Source organism: Notamacropus eugenii, chromosome 5 (genome assembly GCF_028372415.1).
Source record: "Notamacropus eugenii isolate mMacEug1 chromosome 5, mMacEug1.pri_v2, whole genome shotgun sequence".
In the NCBI taxonomy this organism is placed as follows: Eukaryota; Metazoa; Chordata; class Mammalia; order Diprotodontia; family Macropodidae; genus Notamacropus; species Notamacropus eugenii.
The window spans coordinates 29,268,550-29,286,044 of NC_092876.1; the positions used below are offsets into that span (position 1 = coordinate 29,268,550).

Below are 17,495 nucleotides of genomic sequence, written 5' to 3' on the forward strand. Positions count from 1 at the left end.
TAATATAGATTACCACCCAAGTCAACTTTTCTCCAAACTAAACAGCCCTAGTTCTTCTGCCAGTCTTTGTGTGGGACTTGTCTTGAGGCCTTTAACCATCCTACTTGTATGCCTGCCTTAGGACTCTTCCGGCTTTTCAACATCCTTTATAAAATGTGATGCCAGGTGTCATCTGACCAATACCAGATCAAGCCTCTTTGGCCTCACCTCTGGCCTGGATAAGGGGTCTGTCCAAGCAGCCTAAGGTAACATGGACTCTTTTGGCTGCTCCCTCACACTCTTGACTCCTTGAGCTTGTAGTCCACTAAAACCCTCTGATCCCTTACAGACAAATTGCCATCTAGCAGCATCACATCCACGTTTCAAAAGCCAAGTGTGAGGTTTGTTGTTTATTTCCATTAAATTCCATCTTGAGAAATTTGGCCCCACATTCTAGAGTGTGACTCTTTTTTTTAATCTAGAGTCTGTCATCTTGTTGCCAGTGTCTTGGAGCCTAGTAGTGTGATCTGCACATTAGATACACCAGGCCTAGGGCCAGGCTTAGGTGCTGAGGCATTCCACAAGTTGTCCTTGAGCTAGTAGGGAGGACTCTGTATCTAGTCATTCAGCTCGCCATTTCAAACCCATGTAACTGCTATTGTAAGGCTTCTCTGGACTTTAGAGTGATGATCAATAGTAACAATTGCTGTTTCCCTCCCAGCCTGATGTCTTTCTTTTTCTTGACCTCGTTAAAGGGGCCATGCCCTGGCTACTTCTTAAACAGGCCTGTTCAATGAATGGGCATTACCTCACCCTAAGTGAGTACCTGCAAACACCTTGGCCTAAAGGCCCCAAGGTCTCCCAGTGCATCCTGGGTCATCTCCAGTCATCCTGATGAATATCAGGTCACTGGATTCAGATGGCTCTGGAGGAGAAGTGAGGCTGGTGACCTGCACAGCCCTCCCTCTCTCAAAACAAAGTCAAGTGCCAAGTCATGTCATTATTTCTCTGATGGCATGGTCTCCTTTGGCAACGAAGGATGAACATAACAACTGCTAATAAAGAGGAATGCTGATGATTTATGTGAATTTACTTTATAGCCTGCAACTTTGTTATACTTTTAATAAATGTTTACTGAAGTTAGAAAGGATCTCAGAATAGAGAAGAGAGAATGTCAGGGCTGGGAGGGCCCTTGGAGCAGGGGATGTCAGGACTGGGAGGGTCACAGGAGCAGGGGATGCCAGGGCTGGGGAGGGCCTTCAGGAACCACATGATAGAACTAATTTTACAGAGTTATTTTACAGACTGAGGTCTAGAAAGGTGAATTCACTTTCTAGGGGGAAGCAGCAACCTAAATAAGGCGCGGCCCCTTTAAGACCACTTCCCTTCATCAGGAGGCAAAACCGGAAATGGCTCTCTTTTCCCCTGCCCTCCCCGTGTCCACGTGGTCCATAGAGGAAGTGACGCGCGGGGGGGGGGGGGGGACCCGGGAGCAGCGGCGAGAGAGGGACAGCGCAGCGCCGGAGGAGCCGTGGGGCCTCCCAGCCGGTGAGGGGGGAACGGCGGCGCCCTCGGGGCCGCACGGAGACTCGCGCAGCAGAGGGCCGAGGGAATGGCCCCGCGTGTGGAGGGTGCAGGGCATGGCCTCCGAGGAGGCGTGGTCACGGGGGCGTGGCCTGCACCGGAGCGGGCACAGCATAGGGGCGTGGCCCTCCGGGGGCGTGGCCTGGTGGGAAGGCGTGGCCTGGTGGGGGCGTGGACGCGGGGCCCGGGTGGAAGCTGCGGCTCCTCCAAGGCAGTGGCTCGCTGGGCTGAGTCACCGCCGACCCTGGCCTGTCTTTTCCCGCAGAGACCCTCGAACCGACGCAGCCGCACGGGCGGCGGCCAGGACCTCGGAACCGCCGGACCGGAGGCATGGTGAGGACCCCGCCGGGGGACCCCCAAGAACTAGCTCTGGGCCATGGGGAACAAGGGGATACCCTGGGAGGGGACCCCCGAGTACTGGCTCCCGGGAGGGGGTAACCCTGGATTGCAGGTGACCAGATGTGAGGGTGCAGGGGGGGGTGGGACCCAGGGTGCAGGCGCCTGCATCTGGGGGAGCCATGAAAGACGGAACTGGGGACCCCTCGGAGCAGGGACCGGGCCCAGGGAGGGGACAAGAGGGATCCTGGAGTACGGGCGCTTAGCTGTGGGGGAACCCTGGAGTGCAGGTGTCCGGATTGGGTGGGGAGGGCCTGAGCACAGGTTCCTAGATCTGGAGGAGCCATAGGGGTGGGGACTGGGGACCCCAGAGCACAGGCACCCAACTCTGGGGGCACTCTGGAGTGCAGACACAGGGGTGGGGAATGGGGGGACCCCAGAGTGCAGGCACCAGGACTTGGGGGAGACAGAGGAGAGATTTGAGGACCCAAATGCCTAGCTTTGGGGGAAGCACCTCAGAGGAGCGGGTTGGAGACTCTTATAGGATCCCAGCTGGGGGAGGTGGAGATACTGGAAAATCAGGCACTCAGTAAAGAGGGAAGAGCCTAGGAGTTCAAATTCCAAGCTACTCTGGGTGGAGGCCACATGGGAGGGGGCTGGGGACCTTGGGATGCAGGAGATCAGGAGCCCTGGGGGGAAGGGGAGCTGGGGACCTAGGAAATCAGACCCCCAGTCCTTGGAGAAGGAGAGAGTCCCAGCAGTGCAGGCTGGCTAGGAGAGAGAAGTAGTCTAGTTTTCCAGCCTCCTCTCCTCCCATCCCCTCATCAGGCCACCACCTTGGACTTGAAGTCCAAGGAAGAGAAGGATGCAGAGTTGGACAAACGGATTGAGGCCCTTCGGAAGAAGAATGCAGCCTTGATCCGGCGTTACCAGGTGGGTGGCGGACCAGCCTTCCTCTGCCCCCATGCCCCAGGGTTCCCATTGGTGAATCTCCTAACTGTAGCATCTCTCTGTTCATCTTCCAGGAGATTGAGGAGGACCGGAAGAAGGCTGAATCGGAGGGGGTGGCAGTGACAGGACCACGGAAGGGGCGCCCTGCTGAGAAGGAGAATGTTGCTGTGGACATGGTGACAGGGCCCCCAGTGGTGGGGGAAATGACTGAGCACTGGCAGCCGGGGAAGGAAAAGCTCAGGGAGCTCGTGGGATCTGGGCTTTCAGGTGTGGTGTCTGGGATTATATTGCCTGTTGTCTTACCCACTTCCCTTATGTGTCCCCTATAGGAGAAGAGCACGGGCTCAGGCCGCCGGCCACCCACCTCTACTCGGGCCCAGGGCAGCAAGGGGGGCCGCAATGCCCCACAGCGAGGAGCCCGGGCTGGTCTGGGCAGAGGGTCCAGGTTCTGGGAAGAAGAAGTGGTGATTTATGTGGAGCCACCACCAGCACGAAGCGGAGGAGGCCGGGGACGTCGAGGCCGTGGAAGAGGAGGGGCAGCTCACCCTTCTGGGACCAGCATGGCAGCAGGAGATGCCCCAGCCCCAGACAGGAGGTCCAAGGTACTGAGTTGGGGAAAGGGCTTCTTCTCATGAGCGTCTCTGCTTCCCAGTTTTCTGTCTCAAGAAGATGTGGCCCTTCCGGCCAACAAAACCCTTCTGTATTTATAGGGGGTCCCACTCCATCCTGTCCTCTACAACACATTGCCCCCTTGATTATTCCCACAGTCAGTAATCTTCAGGTCCTCCCAATCACTGGCCTCTTCTCTGCTGACTACACCTACAGCCTTAAAACCCCTCCTTTGATTCGTCCATTCCTGCTAGCTTTTGTCCTGTGTCCTTCCACCCCTTGGAAGGCACCTCTGACTGCTGCCTCTGCTTCCCCTCCTCTCATTCTCTTCTCAGCCCCTCAATCTGCCTCCCAACCTGCTGCTCTCTCCAGCATGACCCTGGTCTCTGTCTTAGCTGCCAAGTGCCGGGGCCTTTTTTCAGGTCTCCTGTCAGGTCTCTCTATGGTCTGGACCCCATTCATCACCCTTTCCTCCTTCATGTGCTTTCTCTCCTGAGGGTTTCACCACATTACTCTCCTTGTTCTCCTCCTGCCATTCAGATCCAATATAAAGTCCTGTTGAACTTGGAAAGCCCTCCCACCTTGGCAGGCTTCTTCCCCCTTGCTGGTCCCTTCACCCCCGGTGTTCTCTGTAGTCAGTGATGCCAGCCTCCCTGATCTTCCTTGCATAAGATGCTCTGTCTCCTGACTGTGGGCCCTTTGTCTTCTGTGCTCTCCTTCCTCCTCTCCTCCTCCTGCCCTTCCTGGCTTCCTTCAGTTCCCAGTTCTCCTGGCCCTTAGCGCCTTCCCTCTGAGACCCCTCGCAGTCACACATTGCCACTCTGTATCTGGAATGTTGCTCGTTGTTTGCACGTTGTTGTTCTCCGCCCCTCCCCCCCCCCCCATTAAATTGTGGACTTCTTGAGGGCAGGGACTGAGTTTTTACTTTTAAGTTCTCAGCGCTTAGTCCAGGGCTCAGCACATAGTGGGGCACTTGGTAAATGCTTGTTGATTTGTTAACTTGACCTCCTTCCTTGTCTGTCTTTTTCTTTTGTTATCATTTCTTTTTGTCTTGGATCTCCTGTCCCTTCCTCTGTGTTTGTTTTCTCCTCTCTGTCTCTGGACCTTCCAGGAGTGGGAGGAGCGACGTCGCCAGAATATTGAAAAGATGAATGAAGAGATGGAGAAGATAGCCGAGTATGAGCGAAATCAGCGGGTGAGTGGGGCCTAGGAAGGCTGGAGCTGGTGGGGATCCGCCAGGGGCTGACTCTTGCTTATCCTGAACTCAGGATGGGCTGCCTGAGAAGAACCCTGTCCGGAATTTCCTGGACGATCCTCGTCGCAGTGGACCTCTGCAGGAATCAGAGAGGGACCGTCGGGAGGGAAGCAGGCGTCATGGACGGAACTGGGGTGGTGCTGACTTTGAGCGTGTTCGCAGTGGCCTGGAGCAGGAGCGTTATGTGGGTGCTAGAACCTGAGTGGGGATGGGGGGCCTCAGGGAGGAACTAGGTCCTGGGCAATGGGTGCCAGGAGGGAGGGTGCCTGAGGAAAGGATAAGCGCTGGGCTGAGGAGGGCTGGAACATGGGGGAGAGCTGGGGCTGGAGGTGGACTGCCAAGCTGGCTCCTTGGGTTTGGGGGAGGCTGGCAAAGAGCATTGAGTCTGGGTCCTGGCATGGGAGAATATTGAACTGGGGGTAGGAGAAGAGGCATGGCACTGGGACAGAGGGATGCTGGGCTCCTTGGGGTTGTGGCTCCAATGTGGCTATTATTGGAGAGAGCAGGGTCGTCGGGCAGGACCTGGTGGGGACATGACACTGTCCATGACGGGCCGGGAGCGGGCTGAATACCTGCGATGGAAGCAGGAGCGTGAACGCATTGACCAGGAGAGGTTGCAGCGGCATCGGAAACCCACGGGCCAGTGGCGCAGGGAGTGGGATGCTGAGAAGACAGAGGGCATGTGGGTGCTTGTCCCTGTTCTGAGCCACCTCTGCCTCCTCCTTTTGGGCTCCCATTGCCTCTCCTGCCCCCTACCCTTTTCTCCCTTTCTCATCTCCTGGTCACTTTCTTATTTCCTGTTTTAACCCTTTTTTTAAATCATGAAAATCTACCTTCCCCCCAAACTCCCATACAGAAAGAAATAAAAGTAAAACCCTTGTCACAAACATAGATATAGTCAAGCAATACAAATTCCTGAAATGGGCACGTCAGTCTGGTCTCCGAGCCCATCAGCCCTGTCAGGATGGGGGAGCGTGTTTAATCATGCATCCTGGGGAGTTCTGTGTGGTCTTCTCAGTGTCCTTAGCTCTTAAGTCTTTCTAAGTTGTTTGTCTTTACAGTCCTATTATTGTATAAATTGTCCTTTTGGTTCTCACTTTGCTCTGCATCAGTGCCTAGAAGTCTTCCTGGGTTTTTCTGAAACTACCTACTTCCTTTCTTACAGCACAATAACATTCCGTGACATCCATGTACAGCAGCTTTTCAGCCGTTCTTCAGGTTATGGTCACCCCCCCCCCCCCAGTTTTCAGTTCTTTGACAGTGTGAAAAGAGCAGCTATAAATATTCTTGTACATATCAGTCCCTTTTCTCTTTCTTCGGTCACTTTGAATTGGTATTCCTGGGACAAAGGTGTATATACAGATTATACCTTTGGAGGCATCATCCCAAATTATTTTCCAGTGTGGCTGAACCAGTGCATAGCTCTACCAACAGTATTGTCATGTACCTGTTTTCCTTCCCACAGCCTCTCTAACATCTGGCACTTTTCCTTTATTTATTATCAACTTTGATGGGTGTAAGGAGGAACCTCAGAGTTGCTTGAATTTCACTTTCTCTAATTATTAGTGATTTGGAGCATTTTTTCATATGGCTATCCATAGCTTGGATTTCTTCTTTTGAAAACTGTTTACTTTTTTTGACCATTTGTCAGTTTGAGGAATGAATTATTATAAATTTGAGTTTCCTCTATATCTTGGAAATATGACCTTTATCAGATTAACTTAGTACAAAGATTTTTTTCCCCAGTTATCTGCTTCCCTTTTAATTTTAGCTGTATTGGTTGTGAAAAACCTTTAAAATTTTATTAAATCAAAATTGTTCATTTTACTTTCTGTGATTTCTCTTTCTCCCTTGTTTTATCATGAATTCTTCCTCTAACCATATATCTAACCGATCATTTCTTCCTTGCTCTTGTAATAGATTTGTGATCTCACCCTTTATGTCTAAATTCTGTGTCCATTTGGAACTTGGTGTATGCTGTGAGGTGCTGGTCACTGATCCATTTCTGCAAGGACACTTTCCAGTTTTCCCCACGGTTTTTGGCAGATAGTGAGTTCTTATCCCAGTACTAAGTGAAATACTTATCCCAGTGTATCTATCAAACACTAGGCTACTATGCTTCCTTATGTAAATGGTGTACCTAATTTGTGCCACTAATAGAGCTTTCCGTTTCTTACCTCAGGACCAAATTGTGTTGATGACTGTTGCCTTGTGGTATGCTTTGAGAGCTCGTACAGCTAGGCCTCCTTCCTTTTTCTTCATGATTTCTCTTGAGATTCTGAACCTTTTGTTCTTCCAGATGTACTGTTGTTATTTTTTTCTTTCTTTATAAAGGAGCCTTTTGGTAGTTTGATTAATTTAGCACTGAACAAGTAAATCAATTCAGGTAGTATTGCCATTTTTATTATATTGGCTTGGTTATGAGCAATTAATATTTTTCCAGCTGTTTAGATGGCTGATTCATGTAAAGAGTGTTTTATAATTTTATAGTTCCTGGGTGTGTCTTATCACAGGTGGACTCCCGAGTCTCTTTGACTGTAGGTATCGCAAATGGAATTTCTCTTTGTTTCTGTCTCTTACTACTGTGTTTTGTAGGTAATATACCGATTATAATTATTATAATTATGTATATTATATTATATTATAATAATTCAGATGATTGATGTAGGTTTCTTTGATAATTCTGCAACTTTACAGTTAATTTTTTCACTTAATTTTTTAGTGGTTTCTTAAGTTATTTAAATAAACCATCATGTCATCTATAAAAAGGGCTAGTTTTCTTTCAGCTCTTTGTCTTTACTCCTTCACTTTCTTTTTGTTGCTCATTGCTGTAGCTCCCATTTTTTGCACTTTATCAGATAGTAGTGATGATGATGGACATTTTTGCTTTACCCCTGATTTTGTTGGAAGAAGCTTTAGTTTGTTATTATGTAACATATTGGTCTACTCTTATGTATGTTATTATGTTACATATGTTATTATGTAACATTGGTAGACTCTTGGTCTACTCTTAGGTAGATGTTACTTATATTAAGGAAAGATTAACTTATTACTTTGTTGCCTAATGTTTTGTAACCAGGAATTGTATCTTGTTAAAAGCTTTTGCTGAAGCCATTGACATAGACATTTGTTTTTTGTTGCTCTTGTCATTAATATGGTCATTTGCATTTATAGTTTTCCTAGTATTGAGTCAGCCATGCCTTCATAATATAGATCCAAACTAGTCATAGTGTATAATCTTGGTGAAGTGTTGCTGAGCTTTTGTAATACTGGAATTAATTGTTGTATAAAAGTTTGATAGAATTCATTTGTGGATCCATCTGTTCTCCAGGGTGTTTTCTTTGGGAGCTCATTTTGGGCTGTTTGATTTCTTTTTCTGAGATTGTGTTTTGGTAATCTGAACATTTTATATTTTTGTAAAAATTCACCCATTTCATTTAGATTGTCAGGGGTTTTTTTGGTATATAATTGGCAAAATAATTTCTAATAATTTCTTCACTTGTTATGAATTCACCATTTTCATTTTGATTTTGATAATTTGTTCATTGTTTTAAAAAATCATATTGCTTAACAGTTTATCTATTTTGTTGTTTTTTTAAACAGCTCCTACTTTTATTTAGTAATTCGCCGGAGTTTTTGCTTCCAATTTTGTTCATCCGTTTCTTTTTATCTTCAGGGTTTCTTTTTTGATATTTAATTGTGGGTTTTTGTTTGTTTAAACAAGCAAGTTTGTCAGTTTAAAAAATTTTTAGTTGCATGCCCAGTTTATTGATCTATTCTTTTCTTTTGCTGGTAAAAGTATTTAGAGATATAAATCTTCCCCACAGCACTACTTTGGCTGCATCCCAGAAATTTTGGTGTGTTGTTTCATTATTGTCGTTAACTTTAATGAAATTATTGATTGTCTCTGTGGTATGGTCTTTGACCCATTCATTCTTTAGGTTAGTTATTTTGTCTCCAATTAATTTTTAATAGTTACTTCAGTGGCCCTTTATTGAGTATAATTTTATTGCATTGTGGTTTGTAAAAGAAGCTTTTAATATTTCAGGTTTTTTCCATCTGTTTGTGAGGTTTTTAATGCCATAAATAGTCTTTTTTTATAAAGATTCCATGCACAGCTGAGAAATCTGTACACCCATTTAATAATCTCCACATGTGTATTGTATCCAGCTTTTCTAAAATTCTATTCAGGTCCTTAACTTTTTTATTTTTTGACTACTATGCAGGTCTGAAAGAAGTGCGTTGAGATTCTCTAGTATTATAGTTTTACTCTATTTTTCCTTAGGCATTTGTATGCTATGCAATTTGGTTTATGTATCTTTAGTATTTATATTAATTCATTTTCTGTGATGTTTTTCAGCAAAACAGAGTTTTCCTGTTTATCTTTTTTTATTAGATAAATAATGTGATGAGGTTTTTTTTTTTTTATGTTTCCTTGTCTGAGATCTTAATTACTTCCCCTGCATTTTTTACTTTAGCTGAAATAAGATAGATTTTGCTCCAGGTCATTATTTTAAGTCTGTGAGAACATTTATGTTTTAGTTATGTTTTTTTGTAAAGAACATATTGGTGGATTCTGCCTTGTAATCCATTCTTTTATCTTTTTCCATTTTTTGGGAGAATTCATCCCATTTCTCTTCACAATTATGGTCATTAATTGTTTTTTTCCCTCTATCGTGTTTTCTTATACTTTGCCTTCTCTTGGCCAACATCCTCCCTCCCTTCCCACCAAAGAAGAGGGTAGTGTGTGTGTGTGTGTGTGTGTGTGTGTGTGTGTGTGTGTGTGTGTGTGTGTGTGTGTGAGAGAGAGAGAGAGAGAGAGAGAGAGAGCGCACACAGGTTCTTAGTCTTTCTTTTCTTTTAAAACCCCTCTTTGTGACCCATTCTCTATGACCACAGTTTGTTTTCTTTAGGAATAACCCCTCTTATTCTCCCTTCAGTCTTATCCTCTTTCCTTCCTATTTCCCTGTTGAATGAAATGTATTTCTGCACTGACATGTGTGTGTGTGTGTGTGTGTGTGTATGTATGTGTGTGTATGTGTTCTCTTTGACCATTTCAGATGAGAATGAAGTTCAGATGTTGCTGGCTGCCCCTACTCTTTCCTCTTGTTTGTATAATCTTCTACTTGTACACCTAATAATTAAGATAATCCAGTTCTCCTTCCCCCTCCAGTATAATTCCTTTCTTCTCCCTTTCCTTTCTTTTTTAATCTAGAATCTCTTGCATTTTGACTGTGAAGTTCCTGAGAGCTTTAATTTTGTGATTTCTTTTAGGAGTGAGAGGTAGATTCTATTTTCCCTTTGCCTTCTTCTCATTCTAAGAGATCTTAGCAGTTTTCTTTTTATGATTCCTTGAAATATGAAGTCTGGAATTTTTTTTTATCATGGCTTTCAGGTAGTCTTAATTATTTATTTTTAATTTTCAACGTTCACTTCAAAAAGATTTTGAGTTTTAAGTTTTCTCCCCCTCCCCTTGTTCCTCCTTCCCCAAGATGACATGGTCCAATATAGGCTCTACTTACACATTCATATTAAACATATTTTCACATTAGTCAGGATGTAAAGAAGAATTAGAACCAGTGGAATGAACCATGAGAAAGAAGAAAGAAAACAACAAAAGAAAAGGAGAGCAAATAGTCTGCTTCCATCTGTGTTCAGACTTCAAAGTTTTTTATCTGGAAGTGGATAGCATTTTCCATTGCAAGTCTTTTGGAATTGTCTTAGATCCTTGTACTACTAAGAAGAGTTAAGCCTACCAGAGTTGGCCATTGCACACCTGTGGCTGTTACTGTGTTCTCCTGGTTCTGGTCACTTCATTCAGCATCAGTTCAGTAAGCTTTTAGAGCATCAGTAAGTCTTTGTAGGTTTTTCTGAAGTCCACCTGCTCATCATTTCTTATAGAACAATAGTATTCCATTACATTCATATGCCACAACTTGTTCAGCCATTCCTTAATTGATAGAATCCATTGATTCTTAAATTACCTCTCCTTGTTTATTTTCCACATCAGTTATTTTTTGTTGTGAATTAAGTTAGATATTCTCTTTTTCCAGCCTTTTGACTTTACTGTTTCTTGTGTCCTTGTGGAATCATTGGCGTCTCTTTGATCTCTTCTTGTTTTCAGGCTGTTTGTTTTCTGGACAAATCACCTTTCCAATGCATTCTTGCACAACTCTCATTTCTTTTCCCTCTAGTCCTTTCATTGACAAAACCATTTTAAAATCTTTTTCTAAACTCTTGCTTCATATCTTCAGGGCATTCTAGTTGAATCTGTGCCTAAGCAATGTTTTTCTTTGCAGCTTTGCTTTTAGACCTTTTGGAACCATTCTCTTCTGGGTGTGTGTTTGGAGCCTCCCAGGCACCATGATAGCTCTTTCTGATGAGCTTCTTTTTTGGTTTCTCATTCTTCAGCCACTTCCTTGATCTTGGACTTTTATGTTTGGGGTAGGCTTTGTGTACTTTTGAAGGGAATATCTGAGCTGCTCCTGCTGTTGCTTTCTTGGGGGTATTGAGTGTTGTGTCATCCCAGGATCTAAGGAACAGCTCAAGTCAAGGACGTTCAAGCTTTTGTAGTGCCTCAAAGTGGGCTGACTGGCCTCTTGGTCTTAGCTATGCAAGTTCCTGACCTGGTTTTGGGTCTGAGTTACAGATCTGGGGGCTTGCTGTACTCATCTGCTGTCAGTCATCAGGAAAGGCCTGCTGGTTCAGAGTGACAGAACTGTAGGCTTTCCTTTGGTCTGGGATTCCTGAGCAGGCTTCTGAGTGGGCTGGTGACTGGAACTGAGACCCTGCTCTGCTCCTATGATCCCACACAGTTCCTTCTTTCTCCAGAACTTGCCCCTTGCCTCAGTCCTGCAGCTGCTTCTCACCTTGGAATGCCACCCATGGGCACAGTTCTTTTCAGTCTGCCCTGGATCTGTGACCTTGAACTAAGTAAATTGAGAGACAGAGGTTCCATGTGGCACCTGCTGTTGCATTCTATACAAGTTTGGACCCCCCTGAGCCAGATCTGGGGCCTCTTGTTGCCCTGGTGCACCTTCTCGCATAGTTTTCAGCATGTTCTTGGCCAGGCCCCATGCTCAGTGTCCACTGACCTCGCTGTATGCCTTCCTGTGCCTACAGAGACTGGAAAAATGATTCTCTGTGATTTTTTTCTTGGTTTTCCTGATCAGGATTTGCCCTGACCCATCTTCTAGACCTGTTTGGAGGAGGTGTTGGGAGGAGTTCACTGTTCTCCTTCCTGCCACTTTGCTCCACCTCCTGACCTTCTTTTCCAGTTATCTATTGATTTTTTTAAAGTAAGTTTTTATTGATACATTTTGGTTTTTTGCAATATTGTAGCTTTCCCTAGTGTCCTTCCTCCCCTCCCTGAGATCCAGCCCACAATAACAAATAATTTTTTTTTTGAATATAAAAATTTATTTAAGTCAAAGTATGCAACAAATAAAACCTACAGTAACAGATTTTCCCATCACAATCTGTTGCTTACCAAATAATATTTAACAAATAATATTTTTTAAGACAAAGAAAAAGATTAAGAGGAGGAAAAAAATCGGCACCACTGATACATCAAAAAAGTCTGAAGATAGGAGCAGTGTTCATACAGCACGTGTGGATTTCCTCACCTCTGAAACACTCTTCTCTGGGGCTATGCTTGTAATTTTTTTGGGCAAGTGGTTCTTTCCATTGACGTTGTTATAATCAGTGTGTATGTTGTTTTCTTGCTTTTTCTTTTCACTGCATCAGTTCATGGAGATCTTTCCACACTTCTCTCATTCATCATTTCTTTCAGCACAGTCATATTCCATTACATTCAAATTCTACCATTTTTTTAAGTCATTTTCCCCCATCGATGAACATTAAGTTTGTTTCTCCAATTCTTTGCTATTACAAAAAGTGCTTCTATTTTTTGGTAAGAGTGGGGACTTTCTTTTTACCAATGGCCACTTTGGGGTATACATCTCATAGTGAAATCTCTGGGTCAGAGGGTATGGACACTTAGTCTCCATTTAGTCTTTCCAGAATGGTTGCACCAATCCCTAGCATCACCAACGCTGTACTGGTGTTCCTATTTTGCCACCACCTCTCTGATATTGACTATTTTCATCAGTGTGAGGTGAAGCATCAAGGTTGTTTTCATGTGTATTTTTCTTATTATTAATTATTTGGAACATTCTTTCATGTGATTGTTAATAGTTTGCAACTCTTCTGAGAATTATTTCTTCTTATCCTTTGACCACTTATGTATTGGAGAATGGCTGTTGGGTGTATGCATGTGCTTGTGCTCACACTCACACTCATATAAAACCTATATGTGTGTGTATGTACACATGCATTTACATACACATATATACCTGTTATTTATTTATGTATCTTGGATACTAAACCTTTATCAGAGAAATTTGATTGAGATTTTTTTTCCCATTCTACTATTTCCTTTCTTGTCCTAGGTATATTAACTTGTCTTTGCTTTTCAATTTCATATAATCCAGCGTGTCTTTTGTAATTGCCTCTGTCCTTTAGTTATGAGTGTACTTGGAAGAGGTACATCATCTGTTTCTCTTCTAATTTTTTTATAGTATGATTTTTAATTTTAAGGTTATATATCCATTTAGAATGTATTGTGGAACTTATGTAAGATGTGGGTCTTAGCCTAGTTGCTAGCTTTCCCAGCAGGAGTTTTTATCAAATATGGAGTTTTTTCCTAAGTAATTTATGTTTTTCTGTTTATTGTAGTTTATTGTTTTTTTAAAATAAGTTTTTGTTGGTTTTTTCTGTCTCAGGTCCATTGATTTTTAATTGTCTCTTCTTGATCTGTCTTTTAGTTGTTTTTGGTTTGAAATACCTTAAATTTTCTTTTTTTTCCAGGCTTTTAACTTTGTTTTTAATATGTCTTGTTGCCTCATGGAGTTATTAATTTCTATTTGGTCTTAATTTTCAAGGAATCTGTTGCTTGGGTAAGGCTTTGCACCTCTTGTGCCCAGCTGTTATCTTTCCAGTTCCTTCTTCCATAATTCTAATTTCTTTTCTAGTCACCCCACTTGTGTTCTCTTCACTTTTCCAATTCTTTCCTTTGGCGCTCTCATTTCATTTATAAAATAATTTCTAGCCCTTGGTAAACTCTTGCTTCGTTTCTCCCAGAAATTCTGGTTGAACTCGTGCTCAGCCTGTTTTTCTTGCAGAGTTGCTTTGTAGGTGTTTTAGTCATTTTCTTCTGGGTTTTTGTCTTGAACATCCCTATAACAATAATAGTTCTTTATGGTGGTATTTCTTTCTTGTTTGCTCATTCTTCCAGTCTTTCTGCCTTGGACTTTCTGTTAGGGCTAGACACTGTCCATTTCTGGAGGGAGTATTTTGGCTCTGCTTATTTTGTATTCTTTAGGGTTTTATCTCAGGATATTGAGTGTTGTGTTATTCTAGGAGGGACAGCTCAGCCTGGGGACCTGCAAGTCCTGTCAGTGGGCTCAAAGTGGGCTATTCTAGGGCAGAGCTTGAGCTCTACTCCTTTTCTCAGCTCTTCAGGTTCCTTACTTGGATTTGGTTCTGAGGGAGAGGCCTGTGAGCTTGCCTTGCTCCTGGTTGGAGCTCCAGTAGACTGGCTACTTCCTGACTCAGTCACAGTCAGCCCTCTGCTAGTTCAGAGTGGCAGAACTTCCAGGCTTCCCTTTGGTGTGGATTTCCTTCCTGTTATGCTGCAGGTTTCAGACTGGGCTGGGGCCTGGGTCTGAGACCCCACTCCTCTGTTGTCAGAACCACACAGCTCTATGATTGTAGACTGGCCCTTCTGTGCTCTTATCTTCACACACAGCCAAGGCTCTGCGAGCTGGACTTTTGACCACACCTGGCTCTTGGTCTGCTGCCCTGACCTCGAACAATGGCTTGACAGTCCCAGTCTGGTCTTGGTCTAGTGTTTCTCCAGATCTTTTTGGAGGAGTCATGGGGGAGAGCTGGGCTGTACTTGGTCTTGGTGGGTCTTCCTGGTCCCTTTCTTTTCTCTTTTCATCTTCCTACCTGCCCCTTTACCTTCTCATCTTCCTGTGCCTTTCCTGCTCACTTTCATTTTTCTCTCTCCTCTCCCCTCCCATTGCTTCCCAACTCTGCCTTCACCTCCTGATTTTCCTGGCTGCTTTCTACCATCTCCACACCCTCTCCCTCCCATCTTCTCTTGCTCTATCTTGACTTCCCCCACCAATCTTTTCTTGCTAAATGGGATCCTCTTCCTCCAGGTTCAAGGATGGCCCTAGCTCTACCTCAGAGACACCCACACGTCATGGTGAGACCTGGGATGACCTTCAAATCCCTGGGCCCCAAAGGGATGGATGGAGGAGAGAAAGGGAGGGGGAGGGAGGAGTTTATTCCAGGGTGGGGAGGAGGCAAGATTAAGGTTCTTGTCCCCTTCTCCCTACAGATGAAGGCAGCAGCCGACCCCCTAAGCCCCCAACGTTTGGGGACTTCTTGTCCCAACACAAGACAATGTCTGGCAGCCGTAGGAGAAGAAAGACAAGCCGTCCCCGGGTCAAGGGACCACCTCGGGGCTACAGGTGGGAATCTTTTGGCTGATTCATTGTCTCTTTCTCCTGAAGCTGGCTAGTCCTGGGATCACCATTTCCAGTGCCTGAAAGAAGCTGGGTTTTAGTAATAAGCAGCCAGAGCCCAGGGCTGAGTGAGGGCTCATCCTTGGTCTCCCTTCTTCACTCCCTGTTCCCTCTCCCTGACTCATACCTGATTCCCTCAGCCACCATGATGACCGGTGGGAGCCCAAGGAAGAGGAAGAGAAATTGCCTGCTGCCCCTCAGGAGAAACCTTCAGTCTCAGAGCCGAAGGTAAGAAGGAAGACTGTGCCCTAGGTTTCCAGATGTTGCCAGTCTTTGGTTGGGGGTGGGGAAGGGAAGGAGTCAGGGACAGAAGAAGACACAGGCCTGCTCTCTTCTTACCCCCATAGACTCAGCCCCCCAATGCAGCCCCAAATCCCCAAGCTGCAGATGAAACCTCAACTACTGCTGATGAGGATGAGGACCAGTGGGAGGATGTGAGTGGTGAGGATGAGGAAGACGATGAGGAAGAGGAGGAGGACTCTGGGGAGGAAGAAGAGGAGGAGGAGGAGGAGGAAGAGGATCAACAGCAAACAGGTGCTGGTGGCTCAGAGCAGGCCCCAGGACCTAAACAGGGGAGCCCTGGCCTAGAGGTCCCAGCTCCAGCCTCCCCGGCCAGCCCCTTCTCACCCTCTGCAGGCCACCAGCCAGTGTCTGACTGGGGAGAGGAGATGGAACAGAGCTCCCCTCGAGCTGCCCTCCCTGATCCTGGATCCACACCCCCACGGGAGGGGAAGTGACTGGCCAGCAGGATGCATGACCTCGACCCAGAGACCCAGATCCAATTCATGTTGACCCATCCCTCCATGTAGCGTTGGAGGCCAGAAGGTTTCTCTTAGGGCTAATTAAGTCCTCTTACAAGATGGGTGTGGGTGGGAGGGATTGCGACTCCAGATCATTCCGTCCTTCTCCCTCCCCTCAGTCCCCTTGGTCAAACTCTGGGTCACTTAGCCCAGTTACTGGGGGAGGGGGAGATTGGGGAAGGGGGAGGGGATTGGTGCCCTTAGGGCATGGGGGTGGTGGATTCATCCCTTCCTGGTGCCGGTCACTTTCCCTAATGCTTGGATCCCCTGACCCCGTCCTTCTTCCCGTGTCCCCCTCCTCAAACCTTAATAAAGGAGCCAATTATAAATAAACGTGGATGCTTCCTCTGGCCTTGCTTTTGGGACTCGATGGTGGGAGGCTCGGGCGCGGATGCTTTTGTCTTCTCATTTATTCTCATCCATTCATTCACTGGGGCCCCAGTTTTCCCCCGAGTCAGCCAGAAGGCTGGAGCCCGGAAGAGGAAAACGGGGAAAAGGGATGGGGTGCTTGATTTGGGAGGCCAGCAGAGGCAGGTGAAGGGCCTGAAAGCCCAAGTGGGCGGGCTCAATTAGGAGCCAGGGGAGGGGGCGGGGCTAGAACACTGGGCTGCTGGTGAAGGCCGGGTTTGAAAAGGGAGGGGGTGGCGCTGGGTTGTTAGTTTCAGCCGGGGGCGGGGCTGGAACGCTGGACTCCCGGTGAAAGCCGGATTTGAAAAGCGATGGGGCGGGGCTAGGGCGGGGCTGAGCTGGAGTGGCGGCGAGGGGGCGGGGTTAAGACAGGGGCCGGACTTGGGGGCGGGGCTCGGGGGCGGGCTCCGAAGGCTGCGGGGCCGCGGGCTCGAGATCCGGCTCGGGCTCGGGATCCGCTCGGGCGCGGGCGCGGGAGCGTGCGGAGCAGCGGTCCGGGCTCCCCGCAGGGATGCGCGGCGGCGGCAGCTCGAGCGGCGGCGGGGGCTGCGGCGGCGGGGCCTCGGAGCCCGAGCCGGGGTTCGAGGCGGTGGGGAGCGAGGCCCCCGCGGGCCGCTGGCTGCGCCTGGCGCCGGTGTGCGCCTACTGCGTGTGCGTGTCGTTGGCCGCCGCGCTGCTGGCTGCCTACTATGGGCTCGTGTGGGCCCCCGCGGCGCCCACCCGCCTCGCCGCCAGCCCTGCGCCCCCGGGCGCCTGCATCCGCCCCGCGGCCCCCGGGCCCTCCTGCAGCCCCGCGGCGCCTGCAGCACTCGCCGCCCCCGCAGCCGCGGGCCAGGCGCCCGGGCCCCGCTCCCCCCCGCAGCTGCCGCCCGGGATCCCGCGCCGGAGCCGCCGCCGCCGCCGCTGGAGCCGCCGCGGCCGCACCACGAGCCCCGGGTAGATAGACGAGGCGAAGGCGCGCGCCCCGGGCCGGGCAGA

General features: G+C 47.3%; 1 protein-coding gene across 3 annotated transcripts; it reads left to right on the top strand.

Annotated features, from left to right (window-relative positions):
* Positions 1 to 1,412: 1,412 nt before the first annotated feature.
* On the top strand, positions 1,413 to 16,442 carry CCDC9 (coiled-coil domain containing 9). Of its 3 annotated transcripts, none has more exons than XM_072608119.1 (13): positions 1,413 to 1,527; positions 1,829 to 1,896; positions 2,728 to 2,832; positions 2,925 to 3,026; positions 3,180 to 3,452; positions 4,571 to 4,654; positions 4,728 to 4,898; positions 5,221 to 5,396; positions 14,941 to 14,987; positions 15,123 to 15,255; positions 15,450 to 15,537; positions 15,657 to 15,843; positions 15,946 to 16,442. In XM_072608119.1, exons 2-13 carry the CDS (start codon positions 1,894 to 1,896, stop codon positions 16,044 to 16,046), a joined length of 1,470 nt encoding a protein of 489 aa, XP_072464220.1. In that variant the 5' UTR covers positions 1,413 to 1,527; positions 1,829 to 1,893; the 3' UTR covers positions 16,047 to 16,442. The 3 variants fall into 3 exon arrangements, with proteins under 3 accessions (XP_072464220.1, XP_072464222.1, XP_072464219.1); XM_072608121.1 differs by having other exon boundaries at positions 15,657 to 15,743; XM_072608118.1 differs by having other exon boundaries at positions 15,657 to 16,442.
* The last annotated feature ends 1,053 nt before the right edge of the window (positions 16,443 to 17,495 follow it).